This window comes from Pimephales promelas, chromosome 2, assembly GCF_988280905.1.
Source record: "Pimephales promelas chromosome 2, fPimPro1.hap1.1, whole genome shotgun sequence".
NCBI lineage: Eukaryota > Metazoa > Chordata > Actinopteri > Cypriniformes > Leuciscidae > Pimephales > Pimephales promelas.
Window position 1 is genome coordinate 15772917 of NC_142770.1, and position 18959 is coordinate 15791875.

Here is an 18959-nt window from a genome sequence, read left to right on the forward strand (position 1 = left end):
GTACTTATATAATATTCATGATTTATACGTCACTTGCAAACATTTCGTTTTCAATTTTGTCTCAAATCATGCAACAAGCAACTGGTCGCAGATGGTAATAATCCACTTTATTTAACATTAATTTAAAACCCTATAATGTGTCATTGATTTGTTATACAACACAACATAGATCTAAATAATATCACATCAATCCCCAGGGTAATCAGTGATGTCATCATATATGACATCACTGAGATGTTGATGCTGCACCAGACAGTCTTGGATGGTTTGAATGACTGTTGCCAGGCGACGGTCAAGGGCCAAAAGATGTGGCTCAGTAAGGAGGGGTGCCACTGCTGTAAGGGGATCCTGAGACAAAGATGCACGCATGACATCGCTCAACCGATACATCGGGAGAGAGAGCAGATGTAAACGAAGTAAGGTGGAACGACGTATTCTGAGGGAAAGAACGAGGAAATAAGAAGCTGATAATAAAAACAACCCCTTTAAATTGTTACTTATAATATGTTCACTCTACCTGCAGCACTGCACAATAGGAGCCAATATAGAAGGTTCATCTTTGGAGTGACGTCCAAACCTACAATACACATAAGTCCCACACAGAAGCATCACGCCCAATCAAACTGAGCCAAACAAAACTTTGTCAGAAAACCTCTTGGACTCCTGATTTTGAATACTCACGCTCTTCCATTGTCCAAGTGTATGAGAAATGTGTCATTGCCAAACTTCTGAAATGTATCATAGTGGTGCCTATCCATGTTACCTGAAGATGGTAGATGGAAAGTATCAGGAAATCATGATGATTTAAAAAAAGAGAGTAGTATGATGGCTTACATCAACTCAATGAAAGCTAGGTATTTCAAAGAATTTCATGGTTTGAGTCCAAAAACATGGTTTTCCTGTGATATACAAAGAAAACTATAATACTTTTTTGTAAGTGTTCACCCTTGAGTTATCTTAACTGATCCATTACTCACTCATGAGAAAGTCGAGAATGCTCATGTCAATCAGATCCACCAATCGAGTGCCTCGGTCGTAGGGAGGAGACTTTTTTACTGAGTCACAGTAGTTGGTATCTGTTTCCCAACTGTTACAGAAATAATCATTGGTTAGCCACTATGGTTCCTCAATTGTGAATTACACTAAATATTTGCAAAAACAACAACAAAGACGAAGGTAAAAAAGAAACTTTGAAAGTCAAATGGGTCCAGAAAACAACTTTGGACCGCACCCCATTCACTTTCACTGTATTAGAAAAGAAAATACCAAAAATGTCCAAAATGTCTTATTTTGTGTTCAATAGAAGAATCATAAAGATTTAGAATGTCCTGAGGGTGAGGAAATGATGACAAAGTGTTTATTTTTGGATTAACTATCCTTTTAAATAACACAAACACACTCCACCCACAGAGCCAGACTGCTCCGGCTGTAGGACCGCTTCCAGGGGTTCTTCCACGTGCGGCGCTGTGCCAACGACGGGTCTGGCAGCATAGCAGCCAAAGACCCCTCAATCATGACGGGACGCCCACAGATAGCATGCTCCGTGGAGCAGTAATAGGAACACTGGCCGTAAAAACACATATTCCCCACTGTAGAAAGAGAAAGACAGATGGTGACTTACAAATACACCATTCTTCAGAGGAAGTGATGGAGAGGAGTCAAGTGGGACGAACCTGGGGACGTGAAAAATGTTGAGACCAGTCTATGATCAGTGGTGATATCTTTGATCTCTTTTTTTATATTAATAAGCCTCCCAACCACTGGAGGGATCCTCCTGAAACCCAGTATCCTTAATGTGAAAGAAAAGAGTTATGTTCAGAATTGAATGCAGAATGTTCAGTATAATGTCTACTAAAACTTGTTTTATGTAAAATAGCAGAAAATATACAAAGGTAAACAGTTTTAAATAGCTGTAATTTTATTGTCAAGTGATCTTCTTTCCAGTGTGGTGGTATCACATTACAAGTAATCATCATCAGAATACTTTAACTATGAATCGGATTATGTAACTTGCTAAAACTATCTAACCAGTAAAGTAACACATTACTTTTAAATTTACAACACAATTCCAATCCTTATTCCAATCCTTTTTCAAATAAATAAGTAAGTTCTTTTCTTATTTATTGACTGAGAGTCAATAGTCAGCTGCTCTTCCCTGGTGGAGGGATGGGAAGAGAATCTTTTGTTTACTTTTGTACACATATTCTCAGTAAGGGCAGCTTCTCTATCTCTGGGTCTCAAGTAGACACAGATGGCAGTGAGCGACGCTTCCATGCCTTGCCACTCCTGTCCCCCCTATCACCAGTGGGCAGCAATGCCCGTATCGGGGCCGCACCAGGCCTTCCCACGCACCCTATGCCACACCCTGGAACCAGGTAGTGTTGCACAGCACACTCAGACTCCACTTCAGGCTGCCTTAGTGCCTCCCAAGTAGAGTCCATGTGTTTCACCTCGCTGCTCCCCTCCGGTAACATCCGTAGTCCCGTTGGTCCCGCACGGTGTCTTGGAGCTGGCTCATCCATACCATCAGACTCGGCTATCCGATTCAGTTCGCCCGGCGCCCTCCTAGTAAAGGACATGATCGAGCTGGTCCCTCCAGCCAATATGAAGACAGGGTTCTACAGTCCCTACTTCATTGTACAAAAGAAAGGGGGTGGCTTTTGGCCAATCATGGACTTGCGAACCTTGAGTCAGGCCCTGTAAAAGCTCCCGTTCAAGATGTTAACGCAGAAACACATTTTCGTAAACATCCGTCCCCAAGATTGGTTTGCAGCGATCAATTTGGAGGATACGTACTTTCATGTCTCGATTCTCCCTCGACACAGACCTTTCCTGCACTTTGCGTTCAAGGGATGTGCATATCAGTACAAAGTCCTACCCTTCGGTCCATCCCTGTCGCCGTGTGTCTTTAAGAAAGTCATGGAGACAGCCATTGTTCCACTCAGAGGACATGGCATTCGCATTCTCAACAATCTCGACGACTGGCTGATTCTGGCTCAGTCTCCTGATCAGTTGTGTGAATATAAGGACATGGTGCTCAGCCTGTTGGGACTTTGGGTCAACTGGGAAAAGAGCAAAAGAGCAAACTCTCCCTAGTGCAGAGGATCTATTTTCACAGTATGGAGTTGAGATGTCTGTTCAGTGTTGAAATACTTGAGTACTATCAAGAACAAGACAGCGGTCCCACTGAAAAATTTTCAGAGGCTCATTGGGCATATGGTATCCACAGCTGCAGTGCCACTCGGGTTGCGTCATATGAGCTTCATGTACCTGCTGTCTGCACACGCAAGGTCTCTCGGTCGCTTACCTCTCTGCTGCAGTTTGGACCACAATATCTGTCTCGCATGCACGCTCGCTCTAGATTACGGGATATTTGCTGTATAACTAGTTGATCACGAGTGGCTCAACGGGTAGATATATCGATAAACTCATCTCTCAGGGATTTGACCGACCAGGCTGAAACTTCAGCATGAGAAATTGGGGGTGTGGCGTGAGAGCGTGAGACTTGGGTCAATTGCGCGAGCGCAGCCCATGTCAGAAGCATCTGAGGTAGCTTAATGCTATTCATATCCCTGGCATGCCCAATCGTGTAGCTGACGAGCTCTCACGACAGCCTATGCTTCCAGGAGACTGGCATTTCCTTCCCCAGGCGATCCAGTTGATATGGGACTTATTCAGAGCTGCACAGGTAGATCTGTTGCCTCTCCAAACTTGACCCATTGCCAGTTGTTTTTCCCCCTGTCCAAGTGGACCCTTGGCATGGATGCTCTGGTGCACAGCTGACCCCAGGGCCTACGCAAGTATGCGTTACCCCCAGTGAGTCTTCTCGCACAGACTCAAAGTCTTGCAAAGTCAGGGAGGAATAGGAGCAGGTCTTAATAGTTGTGCCATACTGGCCCAACCGGACCTGGTTCCCAGAACTCATGCTCCTCACGACAGTACTCCATGGCCCATTCCTCTGAGGAAGGACCTACTTTCTCAGAGATGGGGCACTCTATAGCACCCCAGGCGTTGGTAGACACCATCACTTCTGCTAGAGTCACCCCAACAAGGTGCCTCTATGCACTAAAGTGGAACCTGTTTGTTGAGTGGTGTCATTCCTGCAAGATGGGTTGGAGCGAAGGCTGTCTCCCTCCACCCTCAAAGTGTATGTTGTCACTATTGCCACACATCATGACGCAGTTGAAGGTAAGTCATTGGGAAAGCATGACCTGATAGTCAGGTTCCTGAGAGGAGCGAGGAGACTAAATTGTTTCCCAAGGAGGGAATGGAGATGTCCGTCCCAACGTCACAGTTGCTGGCTGAGTCACAGTTGTATGGCTCAAGCTCAAGCAGGCTCCTCAGCAAAAAACAAATATGCAATACACCTGCTGCTCTTTATATGCTCTCACCGCTGTGGCATCATGAGAGGGTATGTCACAGAGGCAAGGTATGTGCTGTCTAGGTGGTTGCAGCATGGGGACTACAAACGATGATGACCACTTGGTCCCGGACTACAGTTACCAGGTTCTTTAGCAGTGGGGACACAACTGTTGCGAGTGAAGGAGAAAAGCTGTTAATGAGCTGAGAACAGAGAGACTGGCTGTTTTTTTGTTAGAGACCATAAAGAGAACCTGGAAGAGAGTTTTGGTTCAAAAAGTGTTGGAGTTTTGAGGTGATTATTAAAAAGAAACCAGTGACTTCAGTGATCTAGTGATCTCTGTCTTGACTCGATTTGTGAAGCAACCCACACTTTGGTGATACCCTACCTCTCACGATGCTACACCGCGATGCACAGCAGCTGTTTACACACGAAGTGGATTGGTCTCTCAAGTGAGATCCCCTATTTGTCAGCATCTCTGACGTACGCCAGTTCCTGGGGAACCTCGGGGAACGAGGGTTACCATACGTAACCAAGACGCTTTCAAATGCAATGAATGCAGAGAAAGTACTTTTTTAGACTCCAATGAATGCAGAGGAAATGTCTCTTTAAATGGTTACCACCACTGACGTGCCATCATACCAACACTGTCAGTAGCTCTTCTTCTGGGTTTGAAGAACACTAGTACAAGATGATTGCAGAGCAGAATCAATGAAACTTTCAGCTCCGAAGCGAAAGCTTTAATGAGCAAGTGCAGCGTGCATCCTTATATACAAACTTCGTGGGGGCAGGGTTTGAAATGTAGATCTTGCTTCCCAATGACCATTGGTTTGTTTTGTTTAACCTCAAAGGTGATTGGGATCTCAGGTTAGATCTCAATTCGTCAGTTCACTTCTGACGTAACGTTGAACGTGATTGACAGATAGGGAACTAAGTAATGTTCCCTACTGAAGTATTCATTCAGAGTGATTTGTGAACTGTGACTGATTCACTGAAAAGAACTGACTCATAAAAACAATTCACTTACAAATTAATTATATGGCTGTCCATGTAATAAACAGTCTCTCTTACCTGTCCAGGTGGAAGGCTGCGATCTCAGCATTGTGCCTCTCAAAGTCAGAGAAATAATACAGATTCACATTGGTCTCCTCCTGTCGTTCCTGTCTTCAGTTGAACGAGAATGATTTTTAATTAAATTAATATAATAATCTGTGCTACTTTACTGTTTTCTTACAATGTCTTAGGGCTCGTTAAATAGTTCAATAGAACAACCATTGCACAATTTTGCATTTCACTGCACTGCATTGCCATTGTTTTTCATTTAATTTTTCAGTGTTTTAGTGTTGCACTTGACACAACATTCGAAAAAAAGTGCCATTTAAGTTTTTATATATATATATATATATATATATATATATATGTATATGTATATGTATATATATATATATATATATTTCTATAACTCACTGCACTGGGTTTCATTTTTTTAAATTCTGCTTGGTGCCGGTTCACACAGGACCCATTTTTCCATTTAAAAATGTGAGACAGGGAAATGAAATTTAAAAAGTGCAAATTTATTTTAACCTACGTGTCATGTGTGAAATGCTGCAAAAGACACAAGCACAATGTCTTTCTATCACTTGTTTATGTTAAAAAAAACAATGGAAAAGTAGTGTAGTGCAATGCAAAAACGCATTATCTGTTATGTTACCTTAAATTATATTAAGTTTATCTCTGTAGAGCTGCTTTGAAACAATCTACATTGTTAAAAGCGCTATATAAATGAGGATGACTTGACTTGACAAGTAAATAGAAAAAGTCTCTATCAAACAGTAACTTAAACTATACTCATACATACACAAAAACACAAATACAATGACTTGTTATATTAAAATGCACATGATTGGGTCTTACTTCATGGGTTTGAAGAGTGCCTGTCCATAATTACGAAATGACATCACCAACTTCAGCTGTGTCCCACCTGATTTTTGCACTGAAAAGTACCATAAAAACCTGTAAATGAGACTTCATTTCTCACAATTACAACTTTATTTTCATATTTGCATCTTTATTTCTCAAATGTAGTATTCATTTTGTATCTCACAACTGCATTTGTTTATTTCTCATAATTTCATGTCTGACAATTGACTTCAAAATTTTGAATTTTGGATTTTACCTTAAACTTTGTCTCACAATTTACTTATTACATTACTGGAAGGTGGAAACGTCTATACACATTTAATCCTCTTTCCTCCTTCTTTCTCATATAAAGGCCTTGCCTTGCCAAATTTAAGGTCACCTACCTGCACTGACGATGCGGTGGGTGGCCAGTTGCTGAGTCAGCGCTGACAGGATGGGATCATTGTGCTGATACATCTCCCACCGAGATATACCAAGGTGAAACCGGAGCCAAGGCGGATGCGTCACAGCACTGGCGTTCCAGAGAATAGGATCATAGCCGTCCTCATTAGCACTCCTCCTAAGAATGCGAATCACTTGTGGGTTTTTGACTGTACAGCAGTCATAATTTAAAGGAGTAGTTCACTTTTAAAAAAACTTTTGCTAATAATTTACTCATCCCCATGTCATCCAAGATATCCATATCATTCTTTCTTCAGTCGAAAAGAAATTAAGGTTCCAGGATTTTTCTCTATATAATGCACTTCACTGGGAACCAAATGGTTCAAGGTCCAAAAGACAGTTTCAGTGCAAACTGCAAACTGTTCAAAGGATAAGGGTCTTAACAAGCGAAACGATCGCTCATATAAGTTTAAGTTTTATAAACTCAAATGCTTGCCTTGCTCTGTTCTGTGTGACTCTCCAGTTTAAACTCATTCATCAAAATGAACAAATCTTTTTCCGAGTCATTTGGTTCATTCAACGAATAAAACGAATGAATTGACTCAGAAAAAGATTTGTTCATTTTGATGAACGAGTTCAAACAGGAGAGTCACACAGAACAGAGCAAGGCAAGCATTAAAACTTAAACTTTGTTATTTATTTATTAAATGAGCGATCGTTTCACTTGATAAGACCGTTATTCATCGTCTGGAATCGTTTAAAGCCTTTAAACAGTTTGCAGTTTGCACTGAAAGTGTCTTTTGGACCTTGAACCGTTTGGTTACCTTAATTTCTTTTCGACTGAAGAGAGAAAGATATGGACATCTTGGATGACATGGGGGTGAGTAAATTATCAGCAAAAGTTTTTTTTTTAAAGTGAACTACTCCTTTAAGGTGCACCAAGTAATTATGCACAAAGGACATTAAACTGACATCTAGAGGACAGGATGCTGTATCACACCAAATTTAATGTTTTCCAGACTGATCTCATGAAGTAGCGTGTGTATGACACGCCAATTCGTATTTCCATTTTTTGCATGCTATCAAGACGCATAATCGCTTTTTAGCGTGTTTATCAACGCCGTTGACTTAACGTTATATTACTGTATATATAAATATATGACTTACCTTAACCCCGTCCCTAAACCTAACCGTCACTGGGGTTAATGGCATTTATGACTGTTCCCTTACCATCCTAGGAACAAAAAAAGATCACTCCCCAGATGTAGATCTACATTTTGCTTCGTTTCATGCGGACATTTGACGGCGTGTACAGACACACGGAATCACTCGGACGTTAATGGCGTAGACATACACGCATACACGCAGATAGCTCAAAATGCATTGAGATAAGTTTACGCAAAAGTTTAGTGCGTTTTCGGTCGTGGTTATCTTGATACAGACTGATTTGTGAACAAGTTATATCTGAATCATTGGCCCTGTTTACAGCTTAAGAAGCAGTTTGGTCAATCGTATTAGTGGACAATGCTAAATGCATGTGTAAAGGGCAATTTACGGCTCAAAAAAAAAAAGTTTTGAGCTTGTCCACTTCCGACCACTTTCAGAAGTAGTTGAAAACGCATCTGATTGGATTGCTTTCATAGAGAAAATGCTAATGTGGTCGAATGTGTTCTAACAGTTTCCTCTCCCCTACTAACCTAATGCATAAACATTATGTGCTAGCCAGGCAGGATTTAAACTTTACCGGCTGAAACCCAAATTTGGTTTGAAGACGAAAAAAGTACCAAGCACAATGTTCTCTCACCATTCCTGATTTCTAATCTGATGTCTTATGGTTATCAAAGCAGAAACGAAAGATGATGTTTTTCATCTTTCATCTTTTCGTCAAAAAAAAAATCAGGACAGAAGTGGTCGCAAGTGGACAAAATAGACAGATTAAAACATGTTGTAAACGGGAATATGTCTCCCTCGTCTACTTGTGATCCAATCAAACAAAACGCATTTTAATACCAGGTGTAAACCGTAGCATCGAAAAGATCACTATGATTTACAATAGGTTTTACAACATAGCCTGGATTAGAAGAACAAGCAAAACCACATGTAGCCAAAAATAATAAAAATAAATTATGTAATAAATTCCTCACCACTGCTGTATGCTACTCCCTTCCTCTTTTTTTTCCGTTCGGACTTTCAGCAGCCAATCACCTTCAGGCACAGATGGGGTGGGAGTATTATACAGTGGATGGGAGTACAGAGCCTCCAGTTTGGCAAGGTCATCTACTGTGCTGTCTGTTTCCTCCTCCAGGGTGTCACTTTCTGCAGTAGCCATTGTGTTTGTTGAAGTAGATGTATTCTGGACGAAGAAGCTGATGGAGGTCCGGATGTCAGGGTGTGAGCGGGGCTCACAAGTAGTGTGGTATGTTGACAGGACAAGTGAAACCACAAGCAAATGCAGACTCAGGAAGACAATTAATAGCCACATACGCAATGTCTGTGAACGTCGACGTGTGCATACTCGCATTGTACTGAAATGAGATGGCAAAGGTAATTAATTTCAACTCTACAGTCGTCTGTAGTATAGAATATAGAGCAAAACATACCCGGCTTCCAGATTAAGGTGTTTTCGTCTCCGTATGCCTGGACTAAAAGGAAGCTTGGTTTGTCCTTTAGACCTTCATTCCCCTGTTTGTTACCTTGCACTCTCTGTTTCTCTCAAACATTACAAAGGAGAGGTGCCAGGTTAGGCTGATCTGAATGGACGTGTTTACTTTCCCCCCTGCAATGTCTAGCACACATCAGGGTTGTAGTGTATTCTCTACTCAGAAGAACCTGAATTGACTGTTAAGGGAGAGCGGGGCAAACTGTGCCACTTTTTACCAAAGTTGAAAGTTGTTTGGTCACATTTATGAAGGAATTCATGAAGACGATTATGTATTGTATTTTAAGGCCATGAGTATCTTACAGAGGCTTTACAGTGATACCAAATGTTGGGGGTTTGGCCATGAAAACGTAAACTTGAATCAAATTTTATATATTTCTGACATTCATAGTGAATTATTCATAGATTTTTGCCATTAATACACTCAATAGATCATGCAATGCAAAAATATAATGATGTGGGAAGGATTTTTTTTTTCTGTGTGCCAAGAAGCAAAAAGGTAAGGAAAAGATTTTATACAAGAAACTATTTAATAACAAATTATCCAATTCCATCTACAGTAGTATAGCAAATCAGACAACGCTAAGACAATGCTATTTATATTGACAATAAAATAAAACTTAAAAAATATATATTTTCAGTATTTTGTTTTGTTGTGCATTAAGTTTTTATAAACAAAATTTTTTTTGATAATTATAGAAATAAACAAATTTTATTTAAAAAAACAGTTAAAAATAATAACAAAATATTTTAAGAAAATATTAATATTAAAATTAGAATAAAACAGTGAACATGTAATAAAATATTTCTATTTTATTGTGTATTATTCTTTATCTTTTATTTTCAACTATTTGTTTGTCCAATTTTTTTAAACAATTTACATTCTTGATAATAAAAAAGCAGGCAAAAAAAAATAAAAAATCCTTGGTTGGACTAAACAAACAAATTATGAAATGTTGCTCCTTCATTTCCCCCAGTATTCCCTGTTATATGCTTTTTAAATGCATATATTATATGCATTTAAACCGCCATGTAGAGTACAAACCAAAGTCTACTAGACCATTCCAAATCAGGTGAGACAGGTGCACAAATGCTCTTTTGGGTCTCATAATCTCAACCTATATCTGATGGGGGACCTCCTCACCATTGTAACTCTGACACAAATCGGCATGTGCATCTCTCAAGCACACATGCGCCCACATTAACCACATTCACATCTAATCGTGCCCCAGCAGAAGAACAGCTCACACCACATGGTGCTTTTGCGATCAAATCTGCATGTTTGTTAATCTTGCATCATGGCTTGCAATCAGAAATCTGAAGTCAAAGTTTATGGCGTCTAAGCCAATGATGATACATATAGTGACACAGAAGTTCATGTTCACATTTAGAATTAGTTCTCATTCAGCACCCTGTATAAGTGGACGGTTTTTTCTGGGTTGCTAAGTAACAGTTTTAAAATGAAGCTGATCAAAAGGGAGACGCCAGAAGGCCAAACAATTAAATCAAAGTTGTTTAGAGTGTGGGAGGCTGTTTTCATTAAGTGCTGCAGACCAAAAGATTGACTGTGGTTTGATAATATGGCAGGCATATTACCTTCTTACAAACCCAAACAATGTTTTTTTTCCAGTATTACGGGATCATATTGGTGCCTGCAATTGTACAAATCATAACCGTATATTTCTTTAAGTGATATAATGTTAATATACCAATCTTTGACTATCAAAAATATAAATCCTTTTACTGTTTTCATCATATATTTTAGTAATTTATAGCTTTTACTTGCGAAAAAACAGATTTGGAAATATTATACAGTAAAATAAGCAACATACATATACACATATATATATATATATATATATATATATATATATATATATATATATATGAAAAAAAACATATATATATATAAAGTTTGTGTTTACATAATATTTGTGTGTGTGCAGTGTGTATAATTATTTTGTATATATAAATACACACGTATGCATGTATATATTTAATAAAAATGTTTTATCAATATATCAAATATTTATATTTTTGTCTAATATTAATTTTGTAGTAATATATATAAAGTATACATGCAAATATTTCTTAAATATACACGCATGTGTGTGTATTTACACAAAATTATACACGGTCCACCCACATATATTATGTAAACACAAACTTTTATTTTGGATGCGATTAATCGCGATTAATCGTCAGAGCCCTAATATATATTTATTAAGCTTGACAGCACCTGTGCCCATGCACTTTCATTGAAAGTAAAAGAGCAGCCTGAACATTCTGCTAAATGTCTGTTTGTTGTGCTCCACAGAAGCATGACGTTCGTAAATGATGACAAAATTTGGTTAATTATTACTTAAGAATAATGTGCTATACCTGATGCACAAGTGGATGTACTTTTGCTGTAGGTCTAAAAAAGGTGAGCAAAGAAAGGTTACTGTGTGGATATGGGAAGGAGGGCAGGGTGATCTGACAGCAGGTCAGTGTGTGTGTGTGTGTGTGTGTGTGTGTAAACAGATGCTCTAAGCCAGATTTCTACACTCCCTTGTGCAATAATGTGTCAATAAAATGAGCCTCGACAACTCAACATTTGAACCCATGCTCTTTAAAACCACTTATATCGCCCGACACAGGATGTGGTTCTGACCAAAGGATAATGGTATTTTTCTCCATTGACAACCATTTAAAAGTACTGTTGGGGAAGTTTTCCAGGGATGGCTTACTTTTCTGTCATTTTAAGTTAAGTGGACTCTTCAAAATAAAGGTTCTTTATTGCCACTTTGGTTCCATGAAGAACCATCAACATCAATGGAATGTTTATCATTCTACAAAAGGTTCTTTATAGTGGAAAACGGTTCTTTACATTTTTAAGATGTTGTTCATTCAAAGAATTTATAAGAAGTTATAAAATTATAACTTATGGTGCAAAAAGCCTCCCTTAAGGGGTTAGTTCACCCAAAAATGAAAATTCTGTCAGTATTTACTCACCCTCATGTTGTTCCAACCCCGTAAGACCTTCGTTCATCTTCGGAACACAAATTAAGATATTTAAGATATTAAGATCGCTCCTGCATACAGTCCATAGGCTTCTTGAGGGACTGGCTCTTGCTGTCCCCGAAAAGTCATTAAAGACATCGTTAAAATAGTCCAAGTGACTACAGGGGCTCAATCTTAAGTTTATCAAACGACGAGAACACTTTTGTGCGCAAAAAAAACAACAAAAATAACGACTTTATTTCAACTATTCACTTCCTTCTCCATGAGCCTGTAATTCAGTTAACGTAGTGTGATTGCGTAGAGCTACGTCACACGTAGGCTCACTATTGGCCGACGCTAGTCATGTGTGTGTGATGCGTGTGACGTACAATAACAGAAGCTTACGCTATTAAACTAGTAACCTGACTCGCGCAGAGGGAGAAATAAACGAATAGTTGAAATAAAGTCGTTATTTTTGTTGTTTTTTTGCGCGCAAAAGTGTTCTCGTCATTTGATAAACTTAAGATTGAGCCCCTGTAGTCACTTGGACTATTTTAACGATGTCTTTAATGACTTTTCGAGGACAGCAAGAGCCAGTCCCTCAAGAAGCCTATGGACTGTATGCAGGAGCGATCTTAATATCTTAAATATCTTAATTTGTGTTCCGAAGATGAACGAAGGTCTTACGGGGTTGGAACAACATGAGGGTGAGTAAATACTGACAGAATTTTCATTTTTGGGTGAACTAACCCTTTAAGAGTGTAAGATAAAAAGGTACAAAAGAGTTTCACTTCTATTGGGGTTTTATTACACAAGACAATGACATAATAGTCATTAATAAAAACAAACACACATTGCAGCTGTACAAAATGTACAACTCTTATAAAATATCGGAAGTATTCAAAACAGATCATACGTATTCACATATTAATTAAAAAAATAGTATTTTGTCTTAGAAAAATACTTTATCCATTCATAAAAAATGGAAGGAATAGAAATGATAAACAGGACGGACAGAAAGGAGACAGATGGAGAAAAAGAATGGCAGAGATGGACAATAAAACCCACAGATGGCCTGCCAGCCAACTGTTAATATGAAGATGAAAACAAAAAAATGCTACACTAAAAATGCAATGTACAAAATGATGCACCCTGTTCAGTACAGGATATATAATCAAACAATAAAGAAACATATAAATACTTGTGGCACATTCATTATAAAGTCAGAAAGCACATGAAAAATGTTAGGAACACTTCCATACGCACACCGCCAGACTTCCACCGAAGAACATGTAAAGAAGATTCTTCACTTCGTGTGTAATTTCGAAACCAAAGCCCTCGCCAATCACCACATGCCAAGAGTTCCCAAACTTCTTATCCATTGACTCCTTAATCATTTTAGCGGCGCTCTGTTGAGCAGGAAATAACGTTAGGAATCACAAAGGAGATCTTATTAATATCTCAACTACTTCTTCTAGATGGGAATGTGAGCTAACCTCATTATTAGAGGCAAACTTCTCGCACGCCGTAACGCAGAGCTCCATGGTTTCCACCCGCATCTCCTCAGGCATATCTGTGTGCTGTGGAGGGAATATATGTAGCGGCTCAATTTGACCCACATCGATTTTTGGTGGTTTGATATTTTTCTTGAAGTTTTGTGATTTGACGACACTCTGACGTGTAGAGTTTATGCGTGTGACGTCACCGTCGGCCGGAGTGCCTGAAGTTACTCACAGCGAGTGGCAAAAAGACTGACCGGCTGTATTTGTTATTAGCGTGAATGCCGCGAAAAACAAACACAACACATATAAAGTGGGAAAGAGCTTTGCGATTGACTGTACAACTAGATTTGACAAAAAAATCAGAGGTATATTTTTACAGACTGCTAGAAAGAGGAGCAAATGGATCGCTGCAATTCACAGAAACAACTGGACTCCAGTCAGCAAAAGGTGGATTTGTAGTTATCATTTTGTGTCAATATGCTGAATTTAGCTGTAAAACCATACCCATATATTTTGTAGTGTTATATATATTAACAACTCATCAATTAAATATTTATCATTGTATATTCTGCATTATTGGATGTTTTTTTAATAAACACTGACCAAAAAAAAGAAAAAACGGACGATATGATGATATATATAGGCTATATAACACTGATATAAGTGATCACCCAGATTTAGACCGACCTATATTGTATTTATAAAAAACGTTCACAGGGAAATTTGCTTTATGTTTAGGTCTATATTGCTTTTATTTCCCCGGTGTTGAAATCAGACAAACATAAATGTCAGGCAACATGATTCCTGGCTGCATGTCAATATCCATGGATCACTGGATCTTTAGTAAGTTGGAAGGAACACTATTTTGAGTCCAACATTTAGTTTAAATTGATAAAATTGTTCGTTTTAGTCGAATTTTCACAGTTTCCACTATTAAATCCAGTCACGCAGCAGATCTTTTGCCACTCAGTCAGGCTTGTTCCGGCGGGAAAGTGACGTCAATGCATTCCCTCTATTGTGGAATGTGCGTACAACATTTTTATAATTATGATGTTTCGACCCGCATATTTCATGGTTAAAGGCAGCTGCACAGACACAAAATAAAACCTTTTTGTGTGATGCCAGTTTCTCACATACTGTCTGAGGGTACTATTGACAGTAGAGTTGCGCGATTCTCCCATGATCCTGAACAGACAACTAAACACAACGTAATTTACTAGAGGTTCTGACAAAACTGCTGCAGTCTTTTTCAAATGTTTTCTTAAAGCGTAAATTGCAGGTTAAATTTTTCACAAAGATACATAAAGTATACTAAACATAATGTAATCAACCGCCCACAATTGTGTGACGTCATAAAAGGGACTCCAAAGCTTTTACTGTCTATGCCTGGTCTATGCTCCAAGAGTTACAGTTAGTCTAAACGGCAAGTAGGCTAGCAGTTATACTGGAGACCTAGTTAGCAAAAATGGTTTGTGCGGGATGTACGAATACATCAAAAGCGGGTGAGAGGCTCCACAAGTGGCAGAGAGAAGTTTCCACTGTTTATAATATTCATAACTTGTGGAAAAAAAATTATTTGTATGGTGATTTTATACATCAAATGTTCTACTTCTAATGTTTTTTGGAAACACTTTGCCATTAGGTTTCATTGGCTAACTATTGTCAACACAAACTAAGTATTAATAATACTTTTACAGCATTTATTAATCTTAGTTAATGTTAATTTTAACATTAATGCACTGTGAGAACTAACATGAAAAAACAAAGAATGACTTATTTTTATTTACTAACATTAACAAAGATTAATAAATAGGCCTACTATATTGCTCATTGTAAAGTTCATGTTAGTTTATACATTAACTAATGTTAACAAATGAGACCTTATTGTAAAGCGTTTCCTATTTTCTTTTCTTTTATTTATGAGAGAGAAGTATTAATGTTACACGATTTTTTGCTGGTTTGGCAAGTGTGACTTTTGGTAAATTTGTATTTGACAAGCTGCACCACGAAAAAAATCATGCCCAGAATTTGAACCTATTACAATGAGATTGAGAAAAATTCAATTCCATTTAGACAACAGTTTTTGTTTTTACCCGTATGAGAGGAAAGCTGTGTAGTCTCTTATAGTCTGCCTCGTCCTTCTTGCCATCAACTGTCTCTGCCATGATGTTTAGCTCTAGATGAGGAAACATTAACAGATGTAAGAGACCAGAATTCATAAATATTTTAATAAATCTAAGATGGGTATGGGAAACAGTGGTATCATTAATATCATGGTATTTTTATACCATAGAACAGAAAACGTACTTCAAAGAATACAATGATATTTCTATTATAAGGGTTTATTGGCATGATTTTACCATTCTACATTGTCCAAATAACACATTTAATACCATAATACTATTTGAACAATACAAATGCAATATAGAAGCATATTTTAAGGTGGTTACTAATAGTTCAGCACGTTTCTGAAGCTGACTTTGCTTTGGAAAGCAAACAGTATAATATTAGGGAACCTGCTAGCTTGTTAGCATTGTTAGCTCACTTGATTGGCTCGGTCTCTAGCTTTTATTTCCACGAGTCGTTTCACTACCCAAGCATATAACGTTGCATATAAACGAACCCGGAAGGTGTAAAGAGACATTTACGTACCGTAGTGAAAGAAAACTCAAGTTATATGAGCTTAAACCGACGTCGCTAAGGAGACATGTCCACCATGGCAACCACTCCTGCGCGTCAGCTGAGAGCGTAGCCCCGCCTCTCCCAAAATTAAGCTCATCTTGATTGGTCCTTTGGCGTGTCGGTCAAGGAGTTCAAGAATACGCCATGCACCTGTATTTTATCGATTGTCGAGATTTTCTTTTATTTCGTAATGTCGTAATGTTTGTGGGAAAATGGAACAATTTGAATTTGTTTTATTTTAATTGCATTTACTCAAGATTATTTTGGAAGAATTATTTTGAAAGAAAACTGTGGTGTATGGAATAGGATAAAGATTAAAAGGCTAGATACATTGAGCAATGTTTTTAATTTTATTAAGAAACCGAATTCACAAGAATTTGGATATTTGCAATCCACATTTATACATTGTATAGCAAGCAAAACCATGCTTTACTGGCAAAAAAAAGAAACAATAGTTTATAGACTTAAAATTATAAATAAAAGTTTTGGAAATAACTTAAAACAACACAAAAGCAATTAAAACATGTAATGTAGAATATTATTTAACTTCTTTGTCTGGCAGCTGGTGTTACAGTAATAACACAGGCTAATACCTCTTGTTATTGTGGCGTTGAATAATAAATAATGATCATTTCATTGGTCTATTCTGGAAAAGGTTACTTTAAACATTCAAAGGATCTCTTCTGTTATGTATAAGTCAACATCAATCAGAAGTTATGATTGTCTTTAATTCCCCAATGTGACCTATATCTAAATGAAATGGCTTCTGAACAAATGACTTGGTTTTTTGGTTAATTGTTTGGATAGCTGGTTTGCTATTGGTCGATCTCATGTGAGTGACAGGTTTCCCCGCCAATGTGCCAGTAAAAGCATTATCAACAATGAATATAAGCTATGTTATTATTTTCTTACCTTCATGTCATTCCAAAACTTTATGCTGCATATTAACATATCATATCCACACAACAAGTAAATGAAAACAGAATTGTTTTGGTAAACTATCCATTTAAGCTCAGTACTTTATGAGGGCAGACAGCATCTGTGTCAGAAAACTGCCCTCTAGATGCTACATCTGTCCCACTGCATTCATCTTTGTTGTTTTCTCTCACTTTTTACTGACCTGCATTAAGCTCTTTGCACAGCTGCTGAGTTTGGCCCAGATAACTGTCACACTGATCTGAGACCTGCAGCAAGAGTTTACAGTTATGTTATATTACATTATAATTTACACTACTGCAGTACTCTCGTTTTTTATAAAATAATCACTTACTTGACCTTATAAAAACGTTTTTAATTCCCCATTTCAGACAAATAAAAGGCATGAATTATAGCTCTGCGGTTAAACGTTAACAGCAGATAAACTTTACAACAGTGCAATAAAGTGTGTGATTTTAAATACTTTCTCCTCTATCCCAATTTGGTATATTCAGGGATAGTGTTAAGCTAGCCATTTGTGGGTTAGGATATACAGTATGCGTTCGGATTTTGCGGCACAGCGTTTGATAATCTAAAAGCTTTCCGTGAGTTTCCCAGACAGAGCATGCTTTGATTTGTGGATTATAGGGGATTTTCAGTTACTAGATAGATTTACAAATAAAAGCAGGGGGAGGGGATAATCTAACCTCTAGTGTGAGCAAGAATATAAAAGGAGGTTAAGAGTGGTACCTAATGAGAAAAAGAGAAGAGGCTTGCAACAGAAGAGAGTCTGGCTGCACATTGAACACAGTGACACTTACAGGGCGTTACTAGAAAAGTCACTTTGTGAATGTGTCGAACAGATGCTGCAGGGAATAATGGTAGCCTTTGTACACCATCCTTGTTATGGTATTATTTTTATGTGATTTTGTTTTCTTGCCCAGCTGCTTTTTTATGATTTAACTTAAACATTATTGAAAAGATGAAATTAATTGAAATGTCAAATACAGGTTGTACAGAGCAGAGGACATGCAAACACACACACACACACACACACACACACACACACACACACACACACACACACACACACACACACACACACACACACACACACACACACACACACACACACACACACACACACAGAGAGAGAGAGAAAAGGTTTCTGGGGGGAGAGAAGTCAGTGAGTGTGATGGAGGGTGTGGTTAACACTCATCTATTATTCAGCAGCATGTAGAGAGTGAATGAGAGCATGAGAATGAGAATAACCAGGATTTGCATTTTCATTCTAAACATTGAGCCAATTATAATCTCATTGTGTATGAACAGTGTTACTTCATGTATATGTTTTGCTTTGGATTGGTCTAAGTAGTAGTCATGACTAATAAATTCAATTTACTGTAAACTCATAGCAGTCATGATCAAATTAGATAGATAGATAGATAGATAGATAGATAGATAGATAGATAGATAGATAGATAGATAGATAGATAGATAGATAGATAGATAGATAGATAGATAGATAGATAGATAGATAGATAGATAGATAGATAGA

At 38.0% G+C, this 18959-nt stretch overlaps 2 protein-coding genes across 3 annotated transcripts; both read right to left on the minus strand.

Annotated features, from left to right (window-relative positions):
- Positions 1-87: 87 nt before the first annotated feature.
- On the minus strand, positions 88-9944 carry fam20cl (family with sequence similarity 20 member C, like). 2 transcript variants are annotated; one of them, XM_089116896.1, is made up of 11 exons: positions 9262-9944; positions 8806-9186; positions 6664-6836; positions 6275-6353; positions 5432-5524; positions 1674-1789; positions 1409-1589; positions 978-1087; positions 682-763; positions 518-577; positions 88-436 (listed from the first exon to the last, which is right to left on the minus strand). In XM_089116896.1, exons 2-11 carry the CDS (start codon positions 9180-9182, stop codon positions 187-189), a joined length of 1521 nt encoding a protein of 506 aa, XP_088973022.1. In that variant the 5' UTR covers positions 9183-9186; positions 9262-9944; the 3' UTR covers positions 88-186. The 2 variants fall into 2 exon arrangements, with proteins under 2 accessions (XP_088973022.1, XP_039547258.2); XM_039691324.2 differs by having other exon boundaries at positions 6664-6839; positions 9262-9942.
- A 3143-nt stretch (positions 9945-13087) lies between these two features.
- dnal4b (dynein, axonemal, light chain 4b) lies at positions 13088-16601 on the minus strand. Its single transcript, XM_039691325.2, has 4 exons — positions 16457-16601; positions 15898-15980; positions 13799-13882; positions 13088-13711 (listed from the first exon to the last, which is right to left on the minus strand). The coding sequence occupies exons 2-4, from the start codon at positions 15967-15969 to the stop codon at positions 13547-13549; spliced, it is 321 nt and encodes a 106-aa protein (XP_039547259.1). The 5' UTR covers positions 15970-15980; positions 16457-16601; the 3' UTR covers positions 13088-13546.
- Between the last annotated feature and the right edge of the window lie 2358 nt (positions 16602-18959).

What these genes read in the sequence shown, in the direction of transcription:
- fam20cl (XM_039691324.2), bottom strand. Translation starts at nt 9,182, where the DNA reads ATGCGAGTATGCACACGTCGACGTTCACAGACATTGCGTATGTGGCTA. An exon ending in AGCCGGAGCAGTCTGGCTCT is followed by an intron (nt 1,088 to 1,408) that starts GTGGGTGGAGTG and finishes TTTCTGTAACAG; the next exon opens with TTGGGAAACAGATACCAACT. An exon ending in CATTCTCGACTTTCTCATGA is followed by an intron (nt 764 to 977) that starts GTGAGTAATGGA and finishes TACCATCTTCAG; the next exon opens with GTAACATGGATAGGCACCAC.
- dnal4b (XM_039691325.2), bottom strand. Translation starts at nt 15,969, where the DNA reads ATGGCAGAGACAGTTGATGGCAAGAAGGACGAGGCAGACTATAAGAGA. An exon ending in ACAGCTTTCCTCTCATACGG is followed by an intron (nt 13,883 to 15,897) that starts GTAAAAACAAAA and finishes TTCCCTCCACAG; the next exon opens with CACACAGATATGCCTGAGGA. An exon ending in AGTTTGCCTCTAATAATGAG is followed by an intron (nt 13,712 to 13,798) that starts GTTAGCTCACAT and finishes CCTGCTCAACAG; the next exon opens with AGCGCCGCTAAAATGATTAA.